The sequence below is a fragment of the Saccostrea cucullata genome, unplaced genomic scaffold, assembly GCF_032062105.1.
Source record: "Saccostrea cucullata isolate Sc308-1 unplaced genomic scaffold, CSIRO_AGI_Scuc_v1 ctg77, whole genome shotgun sequence".
NCBI lineage: Eukaryota > Metazoa > Mollusca > Bivalvia > Ostreida > Ostreidae > Saccostrea > Saccostrea cuccullata.
In genome coordinates, this window is record NW_026929500.1 from 229,435 (window position 1) to 254,240 (window position 24,806).

A 24,806-nucleotide genomic window follows, 5' to 3' on the forward strand; every position below is an offset into this window, starting at 1 on the left:
ACAAGATTCCGGTTGGAGTTACATGTATAGTTGAACTATAAAACCAGACACCTCGGAATGGGATATTAAATACTCAAAGTATTTGGTTTATCCTAGGTTTTAAGACATTCGCAATACAATTAACAGTACAGCGACTTTATTTCGACCCGTACATAAACGAGCATTTACATGTAATGCATTAATTTTGATAGATATATGTTGTATCTAGATGAATAAGGATTGAAAATAAGAGTAAGATATAAAAATTAGAAAATACTGCACATATTGAAATTATACATGCATAGTACGCTCGTGCATATTTGCAGTTGGCAAACATGTAAATACATCATTAGACTGAGAAGGGAGCATAATTTATCGGTAATTTAATTTTATACATGTATTAACAATTGCATGAACTATATAAATTTTATTTGAAGTAAAAAAAAGTCCACATGCAGTTACACATAATGATATATAGTTATATACAGTACTTTGATTTGAAGAAAAAAAAAACATTTTGATAGTTTTGTTTCGTTTAGTTTCGAGTTTAGTTTTGTTTCGTTTCGTTTTTTGATTTCGTTTCGTTTCGGTAGGTTTCGTTTCGTTTCGGTACATATATTTCGTTTCGGCAGATTTCGTTTCGTTTCAGTTCGTTTCGTTTCGTTTCGTTTCTATTTCGTTTCGCACTTTACAGGTACCCCGATTCGGCCTACGTCGATCTCGGACAAATGAATTGATTCTTATAATTATTTTCTTCTTGATTTGATATATTATTAGATATCCAGAATAGTTTTATATATATAATATTTTAAAATATCTTTTTATAACCAGTGTCAGAATTAAGTTCATAGTTAATATTGTATGCCCCCTCCTCCTTCATGCCAAGCTGTGACTGGATATGTATACATTGTACATGTATACGTAAATACATACAAACATGCATTGACATCAAACGGAGCTCAAGTAATTGGAGTATAACCGCGTCATGTGGCCTTCGGAAAAATATCCTAACGGATATCCTTTTCCCCATATATCTGTATACGATCCTAGAGTGCATGTGAATACGCGAGTCATAAATTGCATGCATTTTTACCTCTAATTTTTACAAAAAAAAAAACTTAAATAGAGGTCAATTTTGACAAGTTCCAGAATAATTTTTTAAAAGTTTTTTTTCGACATGCATGTGTATCTTACAATGTTCTTACAATGATAAGCAATATGATGCACTTACCATTGATACTAGTAAATTCATGAAATCGTCATGAAAAAATTGAAAATTATGTGAAGAAATTCAGTTTATGAGGTTTTGAAAGTCATAAAAATGCCTGCGCACCACCCTACCCCCTCCAAAAAATGCAGCGGAAAAAATACGCCTCAGTTGTTTGTGGTCAGTAAATCATACTTTAATTTGGAAGACTCCTGGTTAACTTAGATGCCTCGGAATAAGACCTCACTAATTCCGTACAAGATGAATTTGATTTTTTTGTTTTAACTTTTCTCATCATCTTATTACATGCAGTTTCGATGTCTCAGAAGAACATTTCACCAAACATATATAACTCGGCTGATGCAAACCAGGAAGTTATTTTTAAAATTACATTAAACGATTGAAAATTGGAACATCGGTCATTCCTTTAATTATTTTTGTTATTTAGTACTAGAATATCAGGTTTTGTGCCGTGCTTTTTTCCTGTCAATGTGCTCAGAGAATTTACCTTTACTCTCTTTTGTTCAACTTCTTCAGTGGCTGTCTGTGCTTTCCGTTTAATGCTCACCCGGCCTGAGTCACCACTATATAAACATCTCATTTGTTTACACCAGTTACAAACGTTTGCGCACATCTCAATCCGATATTTAAAATCTTCCATTATTCATCATGTTCATGTATATCGTTGTTTTTGTTTTAATTTAATCATTTTCAAGATTAAATTATTTTATTTTTAGATAGTTAAAATGAGCAGTAAAAAATAACTTAATTCATAAACTTTCAGTATATTTAAAGACACTTTAATAACACTTTATTTTTTAATATTCTGTATAAATTAATGTACTTGTACAAATACTTTTAATCAATTTTCATGCTTATTTTAAATATTTTTAAAATAGTATACATGTAATAGTTGTTATTATATGGAATTGAATACCCTTTCCTGAAACGAATACTTGTGCTTAAGAGGATGGATTTCAATCCATTGTTGAAATTGAACTAATTTAAAATTTACTCAATATTAAATACTTTAATTTATAAGATACCCCCCTTTGAAGAAAAACATTTTCATTAGTAATTTAAGAGCTCCCTGAAATCATGAAATGAATGAATGAATGATTATTCAAGACAAATAAATTAATTTTGAAAATATAATATGTGTAACCCTCTTCATTTTCTTTTGAAAAGTTGTATTTAGACTGTTTTATTAGGAAACACATTTTCTATAATCCTCGTGTTTGCGGTCGCGCAAGTTTTAATCAGATCTTAAACTGGTATTTAAATCTGGTACCCTAGCCACGTGACTTCAGATTGGTATAAATGTGAATCGCGTCATGAATTCTGCCTCTATTATTCAGTGAACACTGGGTTGTGAAGATCGTCAAACATGTCAGGAAAACCACCATACAAAGTCGGTATGTATGAATTTATTGAATTAAGCCAGAATAATATCAATGATGCATCGATAATGCTCACAAAAGGTGTAACATCTGATTTTGAAACACGCCGGTTTGTGCATGGTGTGCTATTTTTAACGCAGTGTGGAAAACCCCTTCGCTTGATTTTTTTTAAAAAAATTATCGCATATCTTCTTTAATAATCAGTGTCATCTTTAAAAAAGATGTTAATACTTTATCATACATAATTTTTGTTGTGTCTGATTCATTAAAAGTATTTTCTTTAAGTCTCTTAATTGACTTTTGAACTTTAATTTTGAACTCGCGATCTAGATTAGATAGATGCAGTGTTGAAAATGAGGACGATACCATTTCACGTGGGTTCCAGTAAAGACAACCCCCCAAATTCCTGAAATGACCATGAGCATAATATTAAGCCTGTAACATAATTGCTATTTTTTAAATTCTGATTTTGACATCTTGATATTACAACTGGTTAATTTCAGTTGCCACTGAATTTGTCCTGCATGAGTATTATAGTATCATAATTATTAAATTATTATGTACCACAGTTGTCATGAAAGAGCTTATGAAAAAACTACTTGTAATATTCATGCTAGTGTTCTTTTTTAATCTCAAGAGTAAAGAATTGAAAACGTACACCCAGGGTTTAAACTTAACGCTCGCCCACTCGCAAATTGCGAGTAAAAATTGGTGTGGGCTCATAAAATTTGTAAGTTGCTCGCCCACGTGGCGAATAAAAATTCTACAGGGTCCCTTTCAAAATCTTAAAAACTATTCATAATTTCCCAGTCCCCTTACGTTTGAAAAACAAATGACATTTTACGCAGGTTTATTTAAAACAACAGAAAAATTAAATACAAATGTGTGTATTATCGATAAGTAAATTCAGATTATAATTAAAAAATTTACAACAAAATCTTGATTTATTGCTAACTTCTGTATTTCTTTTAAAACATCTTTTCCATTTAAAGTACTACACGATTTGTGAAATTCCCGAAGTTGTTATTAAAACATTTTGATCGTCAGGTTTTTTTTCTTTATTTTCATCGTAATTTTTTGGCTGTGTCTCAAACCAAGAATCTTTTTACGAGTAAAAACAAAATTACAGCCACCTATGCACTTTTCAACCCTCTGTAAATGGTTGATACGTGAGAGATATACAATTTAAATAACTCACCAACTACTCAGTCATATGAATAGTAAGTGTTTTCACCTATTTCAGATATGTTGTAGTAAAAATATTTAACCTAGAAAATCTTATTGTGTCATTGTCAATTTATTAGTTGAAGACATGTACCAGGGCTACGTATTTATATACCAAGTAAAAAATAATAGATAGTAAAAATGTTTATTGAATACAATTTTATTTCCTTTGATTAATATTTATATGACATCTGATTTTTATAAAGTAAGAATTTCAATATAACTTGGCACACAATTTTAAACCGGTGAATTTATATATTTATTTCATTTGTATCTACTTTTTGTCCCAGTATCTATGCTTTTCAAAAAGATTTTCACAGAGACTGTGGCACACTAACAAATTTAGCAGTTTTTGGGCTCCTAAATTTGAAATTCCTTTAAAACGGAGCCCACATGGCTCGTGGAAATTTCAGTTAAGTTTAAACCCTGACACCTAGATTGCTTGTAATTCATCTGTCATGCAGAACATCAAAAATTGATATTGCCAATGGATGGTCCTATAAATAGTAATAGCCCTTTATCTAATTATGTAAACAGATTACTTAAGAAAACATTGAACTTTGTATCGACTAAGATGGTCAAGGTTAACTTATTAAAACTAGCAGAGTTTTTTTTTTTAAACTGAAAAATTACTTTGGATGAGACTAAAGCCTTAAAATTGGTAGTCAGATTGAAATTAATAAGATATTAGTTTTGTAAGATTTGCAATGATTTGATAGTAACAACAGCAATATCAGGGTTTAAGAAATTGGGTTGGACAGAAATCTACTCTTTTTAAGTTAAACCTGATAAACATGATATATAATAATGAATAATGAGAAGTGATTTCAAATTGGCTAAATTGCAGCAAATAATTTGCACTGTATTATTATTGCACTGCATGTATGACATATAATTGGATTTGAAAATGTGAAATATTTGTATATGCATTTCATGTCATCTGTGTATCAAATATTGCAGCTGACATCAGCTTGGCCGACTGGGGCAGAAAATGCATCGAGATCGCCGAGAACGAGATGCCTGGCCTGATGCAGATGAGGCAGATGTATTCTGCGTCCAAGCCACTGAAGGGGGCCAGGATCGCAGGGTGTCTTCATATGACCACTCAGACCGCCGTCCTCATTGAAACCCTCACAGCCCTCGGGGCTCAGGTAATGTTTGTTTCCCCCCAGAAAGCCCCATAAGGCATAGGAAATTGGTATTGGTTACCTTTGTTTGGGAGAAAGATATTATTAAATGGATGTATTGCAGGGAGAAGTAAAAATGTTGAACTTTGAGAATTCGAAAAAAAAAATAATCAAATTAAATAAAAACCATAGTTTTAAATTAATTTTTGGATAGAATGATTGGATTTTTTTTCTTCTTGGTATAACACATATATGAATACAAAAAGCCACCACAGAAATGAAAATAAATATATTTTTTTTTTTTCTTTTGTAGTCCAAAGCTGTAACAAAATTTTGCAATATATTTTGAAGTACCGGTAACATGTGCAGAAATTTTCATTTAATTGGAGGGGGAAAATGTTTTTAACCTCTTCTGTAATTTTTTTTGTAGGTCACAGTGTGACAAATATCAAAAGTGCAGGAAAACTCTGTAACATTTTCTCCACTTGACCAGGACTTTGACAGCGAATTAAAGCTGCCATTGCTAAGTGTTTTCACCTCACTTAGCTATGAGTCCAACCGTCAACTATGACGCATGTATCACAAAAAAGAAGGGCAAAGGAAAAATCAAAGAATTTTTTTTAAAAATGTAATAAACGAAAATTCAATGTTTTGTAGGAGTATATCTGTGTGTATTGAAAATACAGGTACATCTAGATTGTGAAATAAATTCCATATTCAAACACACCTATATATTGATTGGATCGCAATGACTTTTGTCAAAAAAAAAATAGTGTGAAATTTATATTGTTTAGAGAGAAATCTGTGTTGCTTATGTCACAGGATAACATCTAGCTTTTTAATTCCTTCTGTAATGACATGATTTATTTGCATTATCAAGCTCAACATGATCCTTGATGACATGTGACCGAGAACAGAGTATATTGAAGGTAGATTTTCCTGTCATACCCAAATGAAACTCTAATATATTGATATTAATTGAAAAAAACTTGCTAAATAAAAAAATGTTAAGGCCATCTTTCAAAGCTTTTTTGCATTAAAAATTGCCGTTTCATTTATATAAATTTTTTTTTTCAAATATACTTCAGAAAGGAAAGCACAGATCTTTAGTTGTATAGAGTTTCCTTTAACATCTAAGTACAAACACTAATTAATAAATAAGAGACAGGGAGAAATAACAGATTTAAAAGCTGAATAATCATATGGAAATCTTTTGCAGGAATCAGTTCTGTGACTGGTGTTTTGGAAAAAATGATGAAAGGCGGGTAAATCCATTAATGTCAACTAATGTCACAAAGGTAAATTTGCTCTATTTTTTGTTTTAAACATCTAGCTATTCCAAATTACTTTGACATATCTATGGTTTAAATTGGTTTTTTGAGATATCACTGTTAAAGATATTGAAGTTACACTAACATGAAGATAGTCATTAGGGCCCCGCAAGGATTTGCGGGTGCCCTATAGTAATCACTCTGTTTGTCCGTGTGTCTGATGGTAACTTTTTTTATGGTAGCCCCTAGGCAAAAAGACATATTTTGACAGTTTGATCCTTGATGATGGTGGTGATAACTTTATATAAGAATGAATTGGCAAAGAGAGATAACTTCTGAAAACCATTGTATAAAACTGAATACAATGAGAGACAACCTTCATGATATGTGTTTGCATTTGTTGAACATTTTATATAACACAGGTAGATATACATTCAATGTTTTTTTTACTGCCTTATACACAAAAAAAAAATAAAACCCATTTTAATGCAACCCTTTTTATTGCCAAATCGATAAAATAAAAACACCAAATCACCTCCCTCATCATTTTTTAGGTTTTGTCTTTCATCATGTTTTGTAAAAAAGAAAAAAAAATTCATAGGAAAAAAGAGAACCATGTAATTAATTTTGCATGGCCTTACAGGTTTTTGAATACCTTTGGGAGTCATTCATAAGCTGCAAAAAACCCCATGGCGGGGCCCCCCAGTTTTCTAATAATACTGTAAATTGGCAAATAATCACGATGGTTTTAATTTCACTAGCGGGAAATTAAACCCAGAAACTCCATAAGTTTTCAAAAACGTTTCAATGTTTAAACCTATTAAACCTTGTTGATTGCGCCGTATTATATATTCGTTTACAGACAAAGAGAGATAACTCAGATTTGTGCTATGCAATAAAGAGAGAAAACGTACTATGTGTTTACATTCTTTTTATTTTCATTTTGAAACATGTATTAAAGTAGTACATTAATCAGTTTGAAATTCAATTTCAAATAAATTGCATCATGATTTAATTTGTACGTAAACACTGTTATGGCAATTAATCTAATTATTTTTCGAATGGAATTCTGTGTCCTTTCAAGCTGATCAGTTCTCATTTCATGAATAGGTTTTATTTTGGACAAGCGCAAGTCAACTTCGATATCCTCAATGGACACCCTTTTCCAGAGAAGATTTTATTTCATTCGCGTAGTACATCTGAAATTCGGAAGGGAAAATGTTAATTTGGAAAGGTTGTAGACGGTCTGTACATGCAGCTGGAACAAACACAACTTAAAAATACACAAAGCTTTTTGCCTCAAAGGCAAATCCAGTTCGTCACGTACCCGCTCTATGTAGGGAACAATGATCTTTTCAACATATCTCTGCATTTTTTTACTCCAATGGTTTTCATACAATATTAAACCTAGAAATTTATGACACTTGTCAATGACCTTGATATAATAATAATTGGGTAATAAGACAAGGACTTTGAAAACAAAAGGTGTCGTCAACTCCTTTAATGGGGACTTGTTTGGCACCTATAGAGATAATTGATTACCTAATTATTATTGAAATCATTAAAACGGTTCATACTGTCTTGAAAGCTTTTTTTTTTTAATTTAGGTCGTTATTTATAGTAATGAAATTACAGGGAATATATTCAATTAGAAATTAAAACAAAATCTTACCAGTATCGTGCATTGTCCATTGTCCACTCGGTACAAGGTTAACACCCGTTTGGTCCCAGTTAATTATTAACTCATCTGGAATGTTGAATTGCTTGACATTGTCAATAATGCGCTTGTTAAATCCACATTTTATTTCTTCGAAATCATCTGGGAAATGTTTAACACTCCCATGCGTTTAAGTAGTGATAAGGCCCAGTCTTTTGTGATTTCAATGGACCCTCCAAAAAAGTTTTATCTTTATATAAAATAACTCCCCTTGCGCCAGACTTATACAGTAATTTGACGTATGCTTTTACAAGTTCATCATATGCGCCTAGTTTTAAAGGACGCCCCCGGGGAGAGTGTGGTAAACTTCGGTGCTTCGATTTGCTGGGACATGTAATGCTTCTCACACACTTTCATTGACCTTGTTTTCTGAAATGACTAAGGCCCATTTTGAAATTTTGCCATTTTGGCTCTAGTTTCTGGAGAATAACTGCCATATTCGCCTCGCTTTCTTTTTTTGTTGGAGTACTACATTCAATCTTTTCGATTTCCTCATTGCATTTAGTTGTAATCTGCGCTTCTCGCCGTAATTTAGAGGGTCGGCGGAGAATTTGACTGTTTAATTGAGTTTTCCATTTCTAAATTCAACGATTTCTCAAAAAAAACTAATTTTAGTGTTTACTTTTAGGTTTAATTCATAATATATATCACAAAGTGTTATTAAAAATTGAATGCCGTGATAGACATGAACTGTAGCGAAATTTAAATTGACTTAATATAAATTAAAACCATCGATTCGTACTTTTTAAAAAATGAAATTTTAACACCGTGGAATTAAACCAATTTACAAACTTTTTTGAAAATAATTGAATAGGAATGGAGGTTGTTGAAATAAGAATTTTTTTCTCTTCAGAGCAAATTTGATAACCTGTATGGATGCAGGGAGTCTCTTGTGGATGGTATCAAGAGAGCCACAGACGTCATGTTGGCAGGAAAGGTTGCCATGGTGGCGGGATACGGTGACGTAGGCAAAGGCTGCGCCCATGCCCTGCGAGCCTTCGGAGCCCGTGTCATGATTACCGAGATTGACCCAATTATCGCTCTCCAGGCAGCCATGGAAGGTGAATTGACATAATTTAGAAAAATTGCTGGTTGTCAAATATTAATTATGAAGGATATGGTGCATTTTATTATCCCCTTGCAAGGGGACATAGTAACGCACTTTTGTCTCTAGATGAGTTAGTTTGCATTATTTCTGTGTTGATAATGAAAGGGACATAATATGCATCTGGATGGATGTGAAATGCTAGCTCTTGATTTATAGACATATTTTCATGAGGAGAAACTTTGCTTTGAGGATCCCTCTTTTCAGTTTATGTTCTTTTCTTTTCATAAATTGAGTGAAGGAAATAATTAAAATGTATGTTATTTTTTAGGGTTTGAAGTAACCACAGTTGACGAGTGTCTGAAGAAAGCCAGAATCTTCGTAACAGCTACAGGGTGTAAATCAATCATTCACGGAACCATGTTTGAACAGATGATGGAGGATTCTATTGTTTGTAACATTGGGCATTTTGACTGCGAGTTAGATGTGGCATGGCTGAATGCTAACTGCCAGAAGAAAGAACAAATTAAACCACAGGTAAGTTGAAGTGACCTTTATTTACTTGTATTGAAATATTTGAAAGACTTCAATGTAACAAAAATTCAGTATTGAATCAGGAAAATATTTCCTATGAGGAAGCTGAAAGAACATAAGTTGTAACAAAGTCTGTTGATGTATATGATTGAAGGATTATATTATTTTGCAAAATTTTGATTAGCACTCCTGCTATATTTTGACCATTAATTTTTTTTTCAAAGCATTTACAAAGAAATCTATAAAATGTATGGTTTTTTTTATTACCAGGAAAAGGAATAGATTATCTACACAGGAATTCGATGCCTTCTCTATGTCATTTTCCACATTATGAAAGATTAATGAAATAATTATTTTTCCCATCAATTACAGGTTGATAGGTACACCCTAAAGAATGGCCGTCACATCATCTTGCTGGCTGAAGGTCGCCTGGTTAACTTAGGCTGTGCCCATGGTCATCCCAGCTTTGTGATGAGTAACTCCTTCACCAATCAAGTTCTAGCTCAGATTGAACTCTGGACTAAGCAGGGACAGTACCCAGTGGGTGTACATCTCCTCCCCAAAAAGGTATATTGTTGCTACTTAGATTTCAAAATTTATTTAAGTGAAACTTAATTTGGATATACATTAAAGACATTGCTATAATTTTATTAATGTGTCTTGAGAAATGGAATTGTTAAAGTTTGAAAGAAAAAAAATGTAAGTTTTGACAAATGTAAGGGAGAAAAATCCATTTTACTTAATATATCTTGAGAAAAAAATTATTAAAGATAAAAAGAAAAATTGTGCAGAATTTTATTCAATACTTAAGGAATACATTTAAGTTCACTTTATGCTTTCAGCTATGGTTTTCAATATTTTTGATTCTGAATGTTTTCTTTAGCTTGACGAGGCTGTCGCAGCTGCCCACTTGGAACATCTTGGTGTGAAGCTGACCAAGCTCTCAGATGACCAAGCCCAGTATCTAGATCTACCCAAGGAAGGCCCATTCAAACCCGAAATCTACAGATATTAAACACTTGTCCATTGTGTTCAGTGAAATTCAAGTGTACAATATCCAGTTCAGTGAAATTCAAGTGTACATTATCCAGAGCTGTGATACAATCTCTACAATACAAACGCAAAATCCTGAAAAAAGTCGTATCTTGTAAAGGTACTTGTTACTGAGTTACAAGTTGTGTTTTGTACATTGATATTGTATGTATTATAAACACAGCATTTCCATTGTTATTTATAAAAGGCAATAGTTGTCTTGAGATTCATTGTCTACATTATGTATAATAAACTCCATGAAAATTACTGGTACTCGTATACTTCTGTTTTGCTATTGTTATATTGTAATGTAGCAGAAGAGCTACAGATCTAACTGTTGTTAAAACCTGATTTATGCAGCTTTTTTTGTGGCTCACCCTGGGTATTATTATCTTGTATTTTATGCTTTCCCTTGCTTTGTGAATGATATCTGATGAATAACCATGTATTCACAATTATTCTTGTTGATCTTGATTTACTTTTAACAGTACCAAGCAGCCCTTTGTGGTTTTGGAATGTCGGGTTATAAAAATTCTATTCCGACTTCCATCTGGTAGAACGCCTAAAAATATTCAAAGAAAATGTGCTTAACACCCCCCCCCCAAAAAAGGAGTAAAATATATGATAAATCATAGGCTACCATTTTTAAAGCGGGGAAGAGCATAATATACATAAAACAATACCTGAAGTGAGCGACAGAAAATCGGCAGCATAAATCAAAGGTTTTTACAAGCTTGGATCTGTAGCTCTCTTCTTTATCTGTTCGATTTTTTTTCAAGCAGAGAGCACAGTTCTGCTGGTAATTGAAATGCTGATAGGAAAATTTTAAAGTAGCATACTTTTTTTCACAAATTGCAATTGAGTCTGAATCTGTGAAATTGCCTTTACATGTATGTGTACCTACATAAAAGAAAACAAAGATCAATCTGAGTCGAGACATTTCTTTGTTATGTTCTGAGTTTCTGATCAGATTTTCCGACCATTACAAAGACTTAATTTTTATCAGATTGTGCTAGGGTCAATTTGAGTTATTGTGCAGCACAATACATGTATAATGTATTTGGATGAATGTTGGACCTTTTGGAATAGCACTAGAGGTGTATTCTGACTTTGTTTTGGAAAGTAATTTTGAATGAAAATGGCAGCAATTTTCTTATTCAGGGATTTTGTCTAAAATATATGTTGTATTACCAATTATAATAAGACACGCTATATAGAACTTGTGACGTCATGATTAATTCCCATTATCTGATGAAAAATTGAGTAACAAGGTTCAAGGTAACATTTTTATTAACCATTATTACACATAAAACAAAAGGTATACTGTGAGCATTGAGCTCACTAAATTATACCCCCGGCCTCCCATATGGTTATAATGGCAATGTCCAAGGTTTGCTATGGGAAATACAAAATGTGTCGGATCAAAAAGTAAAATAGTTACACAATGGTGCTTTGTAACAAAAATTCTGTAAAAGTCTCATTAAAAACTCAATGATATACATGTATATAGAGGATTCTGTGAAAGTTTCATATAATATCCAATCGGTGATTTAAGAGAAGTTGCGGCTAAGAGATGGGTACCCCAAAGCATAGCAGACGGACCTGCAAACAGACGGACATCCGACCCCGATCACTATATGCCCTCCCAATTTTTAAGCCGGGGGATACAATGACCACCGAATTGCGAAGTATTTTATTTCCAAATAACATTAATTTTGTATTTGGCATTTTAAATACATCGGGGTATTTTATATGAATTGTAGATAAATATAGTAAGATTAATGCGTTATGAATATAGTTGACATTTCAGCTTATTTACACAGATAACATTCCAGTGAAATTATCAGGAAAATTATATCTTAACAATCTGTACTATACTATTTGTAGTAATCTCTTGTAAAGGCCCGGATTTTATGCTAAAAATAAAATCAATTTAATTGTTTGAATTTATTTTTCTTTGGGGGAAATCTTTGGATGTGTATATAAGAGAATTACAAGTTGTCTTTCTTTTCATGTTCTTCATATGTGGAATAACGATTAAATACCCAACGTATTCTATATCACTTTGTCCCATTATATAATAAACGCATTTCAACTAAAGCTCGAGTAAAGAACTAAATTAACTTTTGATATACATACTTTATTTTATATCCGCCCGAGCACCTTCTAAAGACAGTTCAGGTATATTGTTACACGTTCTTCCTCAAACTTATTTGACATTTTGAAGAGGAACCATACAAGTCGCTTGGAATAGAAATGGTAGTGGTCTAGTCTGTTGATGTGCAATAACGTTTCGGGGTTTGAAACCATTTTCACCTTGGGACCAACTTGACGGGAGGGGGGTCTCTACAAAAATCTCTCGTTTAGTTAATGTACTTCTCTCTTATTTCATGCAGCAGACATTTCATATCTCAATTTGGATTCAGAAGCCCTTGGCTATAGCGTTAATAAGTCCAGTATGCATTCCCTGCTGACCAGACACATCCATCGCGTCTTCCTGTCATGATCGAGTAGGCGGAAAAATTCGTAGAAATTTCAGTGTGTAAAGAATGACCTGCTTACAACTGGTATGAAAAACGACAGTCATCATTTGACCATCATTTGACCATATATTTTTCTCTGAATTCAGCTAATGATAGATTGTATGTAAATGCTTATTACTAGTGTCATTGTATGATTATTGACTACATAGAACTAGCAATGATGACTTCAAATGTGTGTTTTATCAACTTGTTGTTTAATAGTGTGCCTCTTTAATTTCAAAAACTGACCGTGCGGAGTATGCTCTTGGCAAAGTGTATCCAATCAACCAGGAGACATCGTGTTCAATGCTTCTGACAATATATACAAAATGTATACATTCACGAATATATATTTGATATTGTCGATCTAGACAGAACGCAAAATTAAAAAAATAAATGGTATCAATGCGAATAATCTTGGAGAGAATAACCCCATTTATATAATTATCTGTACTTCTAGGCAAATCCCAAACACGTTCTCGGTTTTAACATTAGGGGATTTGAGAGGTGTAAATGCTTGAAGTGTTCCTTTCTAATCTCCTCCTATGGAGACCCCCAACCTGAATTGTTTTCGTAGTAAATAAAATCAAGATAATACACGATAGAAGGAGATAAATAAAACTTGTCAAGATCTTGTCTAATGAAAAAGATTTCCAAATGCAACCAGGAAGCGAATTCATTGAAATGATCATAACTTTGCTGATTTATGTTTAACCACCCCTCCTTTTTATACCCCCGCTTGAAAAGCGGGAGGGTATATAGTGATCGGGATGTCCGTCCCCCCGACTGTCACGCTTTGGGTTATCTATCTCTTATCCGCAACTCCTCTCATACCACTGAATGAAATTTGATGAAAAAAATCTTTAACAATGCCATTGTGACCTCCCATTTTACTTTTTGATCCAAAACATATTTGGGCTTCCCATAGCAAAACATGGACACTGCCATTATATTTATATGGGAGACAGGGGTATCATTTAGTGAGCTCATTGCTCACAGTATCATCGTCATATTTATAATGATAAATATTAGATAAAAGAAAAATTCCCCCAGTTCTCGAATTGCTCTGCGTGTAGATAAATATATATTGGAATTTAAAAAAAAAAAAAAACAATCAAAGGAAAATGTTCTTTAAAACGCTTATTTAATAAGAATTTTGTGAGACATTCATAATCTTATCATTTGTTATGATAATTTATCTGTTTCTAAAACAAATCTTGAGACAACTTGATCCCAAAATCAATGGTAAAACGAAATATCGGTCAATAAAATCATCCACTTTTATAATATATATGTACACGGATGTCACCAGTCATACAAAAGGAAACAACTCTGGATTGCATGTAAAATGAATTTGGCCACGTTAACAAATCCTATATTGTAATGATAACGTATGTACATAAAATTGTCCAATCATGTTCATTAGCATCCTCGCAACGTCAGGTGTCCCTACTAACCCGTTGCCGTTGGATCTCTGACAAATTTCGTTCCCTATTTTACGGTCTTTGTTTTCTCATGGAGAAGCACCAAGCATGCAGATCGAGGCTCTACTAAAATGATATAAAACGTAAACAGAAAGTCAGCAGTAAACCCTTTTTGGTTGTTCGTCACCAATAAGTTTAATGTAATTGTTTGATTGTCTGTTAAACTTCCCTTTGATAATTTTTCACTCATATTTAGACGCCACCACTTGCTGGCGGAAGGCTGCAGATTTAGCTGGCTCAGGAACTTTGGTGTTGAGAGGATAATTTACTTGATAGAATACATGTTTTCATTAAGGAAACTGAAACGAATATTCGAAAGATGCATTTTCAACTTACAGTTATAAATATTTTTCGATTTCAAGATAAATTTTCATGAAAATTTTATCATATTTTTAATGAAGAACAAGGTAAAAGGAAAATGATTTTGTGTTCTCTGAGATCTAGGAGATTGACAGCATTTAAATTACTTGAGGTACTGTGAGTACTGAACTCACTTAATGATTACCCCCTCTCCCATGTGATCATAGTGGCAAAATCCATGTTTTGCTCTTGGAGACCAGAAAAAAGTGTCTGATCAAAAAGTAAAAATAGGAGATCAAAATGGCATTATGTAACCAAGAATCTGTGAAAGTATCATTAAATTTTATTCCGTGGTGTAGGAGGAGTTGCGGATAAGAGATGAGTACCCCTTAATATTATAGAAAGATGACAGTGACCATATTTTGCCATGGGAAACCCGAAATTTGACTCCGATCAAAAAGTAAAATAGGAGGTGCACAATGGAATTATGTAGCAAAAATTCTATGAAAGTCTTATGAAATTTCATTCAGTGGTATAAGAGAGAGTTGCGGATAAGATACTGAGTAGGTACCCGAAAGCGTAACAGAAGGACGTACAGACGGATGGACATCCCAATCGTTAACAAAGCCTATAGGGCTAATGATTGAGTTTATGTACATCGAAATTTGTTCGAAATTCAGTTTCGAGATTCAAGATCCAAACTAACCAATCAGAAGCGAGTTTCAAAGTACTAACCCGTTGCTGTTGGATTCGAAATTCCAAACTAGCCAATCAAAAGTGGGTTCAACATGTTTTACTCCCCTTTATTATGTTTTCTACTATGGAAGAAATCGTTTAAAATAATTATAACAAATGGGTCATTTAATTATATTACAATGCAATAAAGTGTGTAATATATTTTAGAAAAGGAAATTTTAATAATTTTTGGATTTTTGATCAGAAAGATATACTTTGTCTATATTATAGCTTCTTAAATATTAAAAAGATTACTTATATCATGAGTATATATATATATTTTTATTGTCTTCTAAACTTAATTTTTATGTATTTCCCCGCATAAGAAAACCACATGTACTTGTGGCGGAAGCACCCCCCCCCCCCTGCAGATTCAACCCTAGGGCTTATTGGAACTTTTTTTCACAACATATATCTAATACACTTATTCATCGTGTGTTCAATGCGAAAAAAATCGTAAAAACCCAGAATAATCGCTCAACACAAAAAATACCCCACTATGAATTATAAGAGAGAAAATATGCCACAAGCACTCCAGTTTGTTTACGTTGTACGCCCTCTGCAATTTCTAGGTATAAAACCATGCATTTATTTTAACTTAAAATGTTGATTAAAATTAACTATCTCTACATATATTTCTGTAGTTCTATCGGATTGACTCTGCATCTCGAATAATGACAGCATTTTCTCCTTAAATGACACCTCTCTTGTATAGTGGGGTGGGGTAATGTATAGTGGTTTTTTTTTTTTTTTTTTTTTTTGGTTAAACGATTATTCTGGGGGTTCTCGCCAAGTGATGTTTTCATTGTACACATTAATAAGTGTAATAAACATATTTGTTAAAAAAAAAATGTCCATAAGGCCTGGTATGAATATCGGGGGGGGGGGGGGGGGGAGGGGTCTGTGAAAGTACATTAAATTTTATTCAGCGGAAATACAAAAAAAATAAGTGTAGAAGATAAAACAAAAGTATATATACTCCTGATACATGTAATCTATTTAATATTTAAGAAGCTATAATATAAATTGAAGTATATCCTGCAAAAATCCAATAATTATTAAATGTGTCTAATATATATAAAACACTCTTTTTGCATTGTAATTTAATCAAATGACCCATTGGTTATAATTATTTTAAAGATTTCTTATAGTAAAAACATGATAAAGGGGAGTAATCAAAGAGAAGCTTTTGATTGGTTAGTTTGGATAGGTACCCGAAAGCGTAACAGAACGGATCTCGTATTTTGAACAGACGGATGGACCTTCTGGGCTTTCGTAATATACCCCCTGTTTTTCAAGCGAGGTTATTATATTAATAACATGGCAAAATAGATGTTAGTTTAAATTAGATCTTATCTAATGATCAAAATTTCTAGGTGAAATCAAGAATTGATTTCCTTCAATTTTTACGAAGTCGAATTTATACATGTACAAATATTAACTATTCCCTAAAATGTATATATGTTTAATATTACTTTCAATCGAAGAGCAAACGAATCATCATAAATACCTCATTTTTCAGATAAAGAATGGAATTATAACCGAAAATGACATTTTTTGGAAATATTCTAATGGTTACTTCTCGTCCTTGAAAAGAAAATACAAAACACGGACTCTCCCTCCCAAAAATCACTTTCATCTGAAACATGCTTAATAAAGTTAAATTTGTAAACATTATGGAGTACATACAAATGACATATATACTTAGTATATGTTATATATATCATATGAAGATAATAATATCTTTTTAAAATTAATTATCAATCATACAAAAGACCTAGATATTGACACACATCTTACAGATAGATAATACATAAGTGGATTTTGACTTATAAACCTATAAATCATTTAACTGAAGATGAAATAATAGTAGGTCAATGTGAATTGACTCATCAGATACTTGTAAACATTCCTTTATACGGCTTATGAACGATTGGCAATCTAAATGCACCTTAAATTACGTATACTGAAGCATTTTATAATCTACCTTTACAATGTATGACAAGGCCATTTTTTCTATACAATGTAATACTGAAAGGCATCCATCTCTTAGCCGCATCTCCTCCTTGGCCACTGGATAAAATTTAATAATACTTTCACTAATTCTTTATTATATTTAATGCTATTGTGCACCTCATATTTTACCTTTTGATCTGACACGTATTTTGGGTCTCCAAGAGCAAAACATGGACTTTGCCATTATAAACATATGGGAGGCGGGGGTATCATTAAGTGAGCTCATTGCTCACAGTACCTCTAGTTTTTTTTTGTGCTTTCGTGCACATTCTATGGTACATTTCGATCGCACAGATATTGGGGTTTCTCATAACAAAACCTGGGCACTGTCCTTCTTTATTTAACATTAGGGGTAGCCGTCTATTATATGCTCGCTACCTCTACCATTTCTTCCCTCTACCACTGAGTAAAATTTACTGAGACTGTCAGAGAATGTTTGTTACTTGGTGCCATTTTTTTTAACTTTGTTTGAACATTTCGATTGGACATAGTTACGTACATCTGGGCTTTCCAATAGCGAAACATGGACATTGATATTATCATTTTTCATAGGATGTGTTATTTTGTGAGCGCACAAAACCTCTTGTTTAATATGATTCTACGCAGAGATGATTTTCTTATTGTGGGATTGTATTCAGTTTACGAAATTGTCCCTGTTTTTAGTGAAAAAGTGTGAATTGATAATAATTCGATCTGATAAAAAATCCTTAAAATGGTTAATTCTAAAATGCATTTTGTAACGTATAATTATAGAGCAAATGATGTTTAAGAAATGCTTGATCTTATCTGTTATATCTTGTTTGTTGATTGAAACAAGGATTTGTTAACACAATTCATCTCACAAAAACAAATTACTCTTTAGATAACATTGATATTTACAAAATCACTGCAAAAATGACAACCAAACTTTTAAATATCAAAGCATTCAAATGTTCATGGTAAAATTTTTGAATGCATCATTACAGGTTATGTATATTTCACATTCCATCATTCCCATATGTAACAATTATATATGTATTTATTGAAGTAAATTGACCGTTTTTATACTTAAATTATTGCCCATTTCGTCGTTTAAATTATAGCAGTTATTTCCAGCAGCAACTGAATTTAGATGGTATGACAATGACAAAATATAAAAAAAATTATACATGTATGAAATCTTACTTTTAATTTTGATTATGGGATTGAATGTAATTCAATAAGACAGATAAAAGGTACTTAATTAATTTTTAAAAATAAATTTGAAATGTCGTTTGTAACTGACAAGAAATTTTCATTATAGACCTTGGATATCGTCAGTATATCAGCCATATTTGGGTTATCGTCTGACAAACAGCCAATGAGATCTTACGAAACAAAGTGTTATTTTAGAAAACGAGTTTATATATAGATGGAAGATATATGAAAAGTTAATAAATATATATTGATTTTTTTTTTACTTCAAAGAAACAAGTAAAGAAATACTACTATAGAATGAGATTGTTGCATTTCAAAATGAGAGCATGTGTATATCACGTGGATTTTGTCGAAATAAGAGAAAATGATAAGTAAGTGCCCTTCAGAGATTGAAAATCTTCCAGGCGAGTTTTACTTATTGAAATTGATTATGAAAATCGTTATTATCCCATACAAATTTTTCATTTCCATGTCAGTGGAATTAAAAAACATGCAATATATCCTTGTATTTGTGATATGTACAATGTCCTTGAGACAAAGGGAAGGGTCTAGAGTTTCATAAATAGATTGTACATGGTTTTCAAAACTGAATTAAAGAATATTTTCAAACTGTTTAAGAAACAACTAGGATACAAAAGAAAAATGGCGTTAAGGAACATCAGATCATGTAATTAAGTTTGAAAATGAAATATCTGTGTACGGAGATTCAAATATTAAATTTCAAAGCAAAGGGCAGGGGGAGGGATGTCACACTTTCCTGTGCCAAAAAATTGTCAAAAAAAAAAATGAACTCGTGTAAAGATTTTTTAACATCATTGACAAATTCGTCAATAAAAATGAAGCTAGTGAAATCTAATATCTTGTGACTGGTCATCTACAATTTTACGTAATTAAAAACAACTCTTATACTACAAAGTTTTCTGCCATTGATATAAACAATTGCTGGAGAAACTGACGCATTGACAGTATCTACTGAGGTCTGTTCAACAAATTGAACGTTTGCGAGCGCTCGCCAAAATTCCTTATACCTCCAACGGAAATGTTTGCGAGCGCTCTCTCTCTGTTGAAAGAACAAGCCTCTGGACTATCTGTAGTATTTGGAGATGGGTGCACAAGCACAAGCAATCACTTGTATTTGTGTTCTTTTAGTAGCCGAACTATTTTTATACTGCTTGAAAATCCGGAGAGTATATAGTGATCAGGATGTCTGTCTGTCCGTCCGTCTGTTCACAGAAGTCTGAAGTTTTTATCGTAAAAAAAAAAAATCTCCACACTCAACTAAAAGCAGTGCAATCCTGATGTTTTTTTAGTTGAGGGTAGGAATTTTTTTTTCAGAATTTATCTTTTATTTATCGATAAAAACGTCAGACTTATGTGGTCTGTTACGCTATGGGGTAACAATCTCTTATCCGCAACTCCTCTTTTACCATTTAATGAAATTGAATGAGACTTTCACAGATTCGTTGTTACATAGTGACATTGTGCACATAGCGAAACATTGACACTGCCATCTTTTCTTTAATTTAGAAGGGTACCCATCTCTTATCCGGAACTCCTTTTATAGCAGTAAATAGAATTTAGCGATTCTTTCGCAGACTCTTTATTACATAGTGCCATTGTGCACCTCCTATTTTACTTTTTGATCTGACACTTATATATTTCAGGTCGCCAAGAGCAAAACATGGACTTCGGCATTATAATCATATGGGAGGCGGAGGGTAGTCATTAAAGTAAGCTCAGTGCTCACAGTGCTCTAGTTTTTATATGTCAATGTTAATAATCATTTGAGAATTTCAAAGAAATTATTAAACGTCACAGAAGTGACAACACACGACAAGTTGTTTTAAAGACTTTATTATTCATTGAAAGGGGATCAGATAAGGTTTTCTAGTGTTAGAGGATTATGCTTAGAAGTAAACAATTTGATGGGTATTATGGCTGTCAAAAGACTTATTGAATTAATATAATTATTCTTATGAAGCAGTCGAAACAATATGTTCTTGAGGGCAAAAATCATGTTATGGACTTCAACTCGACATACAGACATAACGACGACGTGTTTATCAATTAACATTAACGCTAGTTACTTTCATTCATATGTTAATTCGAAATATTCCGATGAAATCGAAATAAAAGACACGACAGAGTCTCACCGCTATATCTCTTTTATACAAATATTTGGAAAAATTATGTTTAACTTACTACAGACAACAATGAAAAAAAAAACAAAATAAAATCATGCTCTGGGTACTTTTTTTTTTAAAAACAATGCGGGACATAGATAAGTAACTAGATATTACAGGGATTTCAATAATCCCGTTTTAATTCAGGTCTGCATATCGTTATTTCTATGGTCGTTATAATATATTTGTTTGCAGATGAACGCTACTTTTATGTTGGGTCGTATTTTTATATCCCCCGCTTGAAAAGCGGGGAGGGGGGAGGGGGGGGGGAGAGTAATCGGGATGTCCGTACGTCCGTCTGTTACGCTTTGGGGTCCCATCTCTTATCGGCAACTCCTCTCATACCACTGAATGGAAATTTGATGTGACTTGCACAGAATGTTTGTTAGATATTGCCATTGTGCACCTCTTATTTTACTTTTTGATCCGACACATAATTTGGGTTTCCCATAGCAAAACATGGGCACTGCCATTATATTCATATGGGAGGTGGGGGTATCATTTAGTGAACTGATTGCTTACAGTATCTCTAGTTCATTTTGTATTTGACTGCAAACTACCCCTACACATGATCAACATACAGAATTCACTCGATAGGGATGCCCACGCCTTCTAAGAGCACCTGATCCCACTCTGATGTTCCATGGGTCCATGTTTTCCCCTGTTTACGTGTTATATTTTGAACTGGATTTATGAGATATCCACTGTTTGTAATCGCCAATAGTTTTACACCACCATTAAAGAAATGACATCTCAAATTCAGCCTTCGGCAAATCATAGATCTATTTTTAATTATGATAAAAATAAAAGAATCAGACCATTGGAAATTTATTCATTGTGAATTTAATATCAAGATCTTCTTTCGTAGTGTACGACAGAAAAGATCTGTGAAAACAAAGGAAATTTTATCTCCTTTTGGTGTACACTGTATTTAAGATAGGCTTTATTTTGCTTTGACGTCAAATTCAATATCTATCATGTCAAGGTAACATGACAAATGGTTTAAAACTTTAATCATCAGGCGATCAGTTGTCCATCGATGGAAATATTAAACACGTACTTCACCATCAGAAATCATGACTTTGAAGACGTTTCACGTGATAGTTGTTGACTTATGCTGTTACATGTATATGAAACTTGCCATTTGGAATAATATTGAATATAGATATTGAATGAAAAGATAGATATTGAATTAAAAAAATAATATAATTGGATCTGATTCTACATGTGCATGTTTTTTTTCTCTCCATTTTACTGTTACACTAAGCCGTGCTTTAAAAAATCTGATCTGATACTGCATTAAATGACCTTGAATTTGCAAGTTGCCTACGGATGCCTGGATATAAACATGCTACTATTTTCTATGAAAACAATTTATTATTATAATTAAACCCTTAGCAAACAATTATTTATTTATTATAATTAAAACCATATGAAAATAATTTATTATATAACTAAAACCCTACAAAATATTCGATGTAGAATTTTGCTCTCATTTTAGGACAATATCTCCTGTGCTTTGAGCAAAATTTTGAATTTGCCTCATCTTCGGATGTTAGATGTTATACTCAGTTGAACCATTATGACCTTGCTGTTCTTTAGAAACTTCTCAAAAACAGCAAAGCCACGATATGCCAGATACTTGTAATGCATGATGTAGTGTAGATTCAATTTAATTTGTAGAAATCGTAGATTTTGGTTGATCGATGCTGCAATAATAGTGTTACGTAAGATTTCATAAATATTTGACATCCACAATTTGCGTCGTCTCGACTAATAGTAGAAACCTCTGACGATAACGCTGTTATGTCACGTGAATTCTTCTTCCATGAATGTATTTATTATACCTACCGCTTGAAAAGTGGGAGGGTATATAGTAATCGGTATGTCCGTCCGTACCTCCGCCCGTCTGTCTGTTACGCTTTAGGGTACCCATCTCTTATCCGCAACTCCTCCCATACCAATGAATGTTTGATGAAACTTTCACAGAATCTTTATTACGCATTGCCATGCATTGTTCACTTCCTATTTTACCTTTTGATGTGACACATATTTTGGGTTTCCCACAAAAAAACTCCATGGACACTCCCATTAAATTCAAATGGGAGGCGGGGGTATCATTTAGTGAGTTCATTGCTCACATTACCTCTAGTTTATTAACGATTTTCAGTTACTCACAAGTAAATATAGTGTTCCCAGAAATTATTGAATTTTTTATGAAATATTTTAAAATAAAATATTAATACGTGGAAATCAAAATTTGTTTTTAAAATGACAGCACTTCATGCTTCTTTCCAAATTTATTTGCAGTTTTCATGAGTTACTTTCCTAGTGTACTTCCTGTCGATTGCCAATGTTTAAAATAAGTGCTTGTTTTAAAATAAAGCCTTTTGTAGATATCTGCTATCAATTAACGAATTGCAAAACTAGCGATTATTCTAAAATACTGCGTATTTCACTGCCTTCTATTGAATAACATGGTAAAAAAATATTGGAAAATGGACAGGAATTCACCAGATGGAAGGAGCTGTTTACGCTAGAAATAAAATTCCATTTTACTTCATCAAGTGTTGTTTTTACTGAGCAGATATCTTTGTCTTCTTTGATATGTGAATTTTAGTTAACTTGGCCTACAATTTCTTTCCCTTATCTGAATTCCTAGCTTTTCGTTTTTATGTTCTAATTACATAACTCAAAGGACAGGATGAAATACTCAGTATTTCAGAAAAAGTCACAAGATATAACAATCCTTTAATTATACCTAGATTAAAAAGGCTTTCTATTTTCATAACAGTAATTTTAAATATCAGCAGACAATAGGAAGCTATCCATGAAAATTGCATGGTTTTTTTTTGTATCATGCGTATCTCATTGTAAAAGAAAGAAGAGACCAGGCATTGTCAAATAATAAAATTGTTACGTAAAATTACCCTGTTTTTAATTAATCCAACATTTTAGAGAAAAAGTATGCAAGAAACTTTTAATAATTTCTGGGAACTCTAGTATACAACAACATCTAGTAATTGAATTTTTTTTTATCATGCTGTCAAAGACAATATATTGATTTAATTTATCCTAAATGTTACGCATGTTTAACAGTTAATCAGTGTTTAACTTCCTTGGTTCTATCTACAATGTCGCCAAAGCTGCATTTTAATAAAATTGATTTTCTTTGAACCACACGATAAGAGATTTAGAGTTTAAAAAAATAGAATTTTCAAACTTCTGATGAAATCAAAATCATCTTTTTTCATCGCTGAACTTTATGCAAGCTACGGATAAATTATATCGGAAATATAGTAAAAGAAAGTCAGAATATGATTGAAAGTCAAACAAATGCATTTTTCAATTTAAAGCAATTTTAAAAATTCCCTCACGGTTTTTTTTTAAACCAGATTGTAAAAGTACGCAAACATTACAAGGACTGTTCAATAAATAATGTCATGAGCTCTATGTATATGACATACAACATAGAAATCATAATTATGACATTAAGCTTGACTTTCGTTCATGATTGATTCTTTAATGAATTAATAACAGTTTATGTGACCACTTTTCATCACATAGTTTCATTGTGAGAAGTTGGAAAACTGGGGCTATTCGAGACACTGCATTAAAAATAAATGGTAAAGAATCGGTAAACTAGAGTGGAATTAAACGCTTCATGAAAGTGCTGTAAAACTCGGTACGACTTCCCAAGAAATATTCACTGAAATATTTGAAATTTACAGCAACCAATGCCTGTTTTATAGACACATGAGCAGGTGGATTTCAATGAAAAAAATAACATAATGGGCATCAAAAATGGGTACCGTCCTTGGGGACAAAGACTTACAACAACCAATTTACTGCTT

The 24,806-nt window shown here is 32.5% G+C and overlaps 1 protein-coding gene across 1 annotated transcript; it reads left to right on the forward strand.

The window, feature by feature from the left end:
* The first annotated feature begins 2,480 nt into the window (after positions 1 to 2,480).
* LOC134281028 (adenosylhomocysteinase B-like) lies at positions 2,481 to 10,803 on the forward strand. Its single transcript, XM_062763484.1, has 6 exons — positions 2,481 to 2,601; positions 4,771 to 4,985; positions 8,779 to 8,986; positions 9,302 to 9,507; positions 9,877 to 10,071; positions 10,388 to 10,803. Exons 1-6 carry the CDS (start codon positions 2,574 to 2,576, stop codon positions 10,517 to 10,519), a joined length of 984 nt encoding a protein of 327 aa, XP_062619468.1. The 5' UTR covers positions 2,481 to 2,573; the 3' UTR covers positions 10,520 to 10,803.
* Positions 10,804 to 24,806: the final 14,003 nt, after the last annotated feature.

Coding starts and splice junctions, on each gene's coding strand:
- LOC134281028 (XM_062763484.1), top strand. CDS start 2,574: ATGTCAGGAAAACCACCATACAAAGTCG. Junction 4,986..8,778: donor TGTTTGTTTCCCCCCAGAAA/GCCCCATAAGGC, acceptor TTTTCTCTTCAG/AGCAAATTTGATAACCTGTA. Junction 8,987..9,301: donor TCTCCAGGCAGCCATGGAAG/GTGAATTGACAT, acceptor GTTATTTTTTAG/GGTTTGAAGTAACCACAGTT.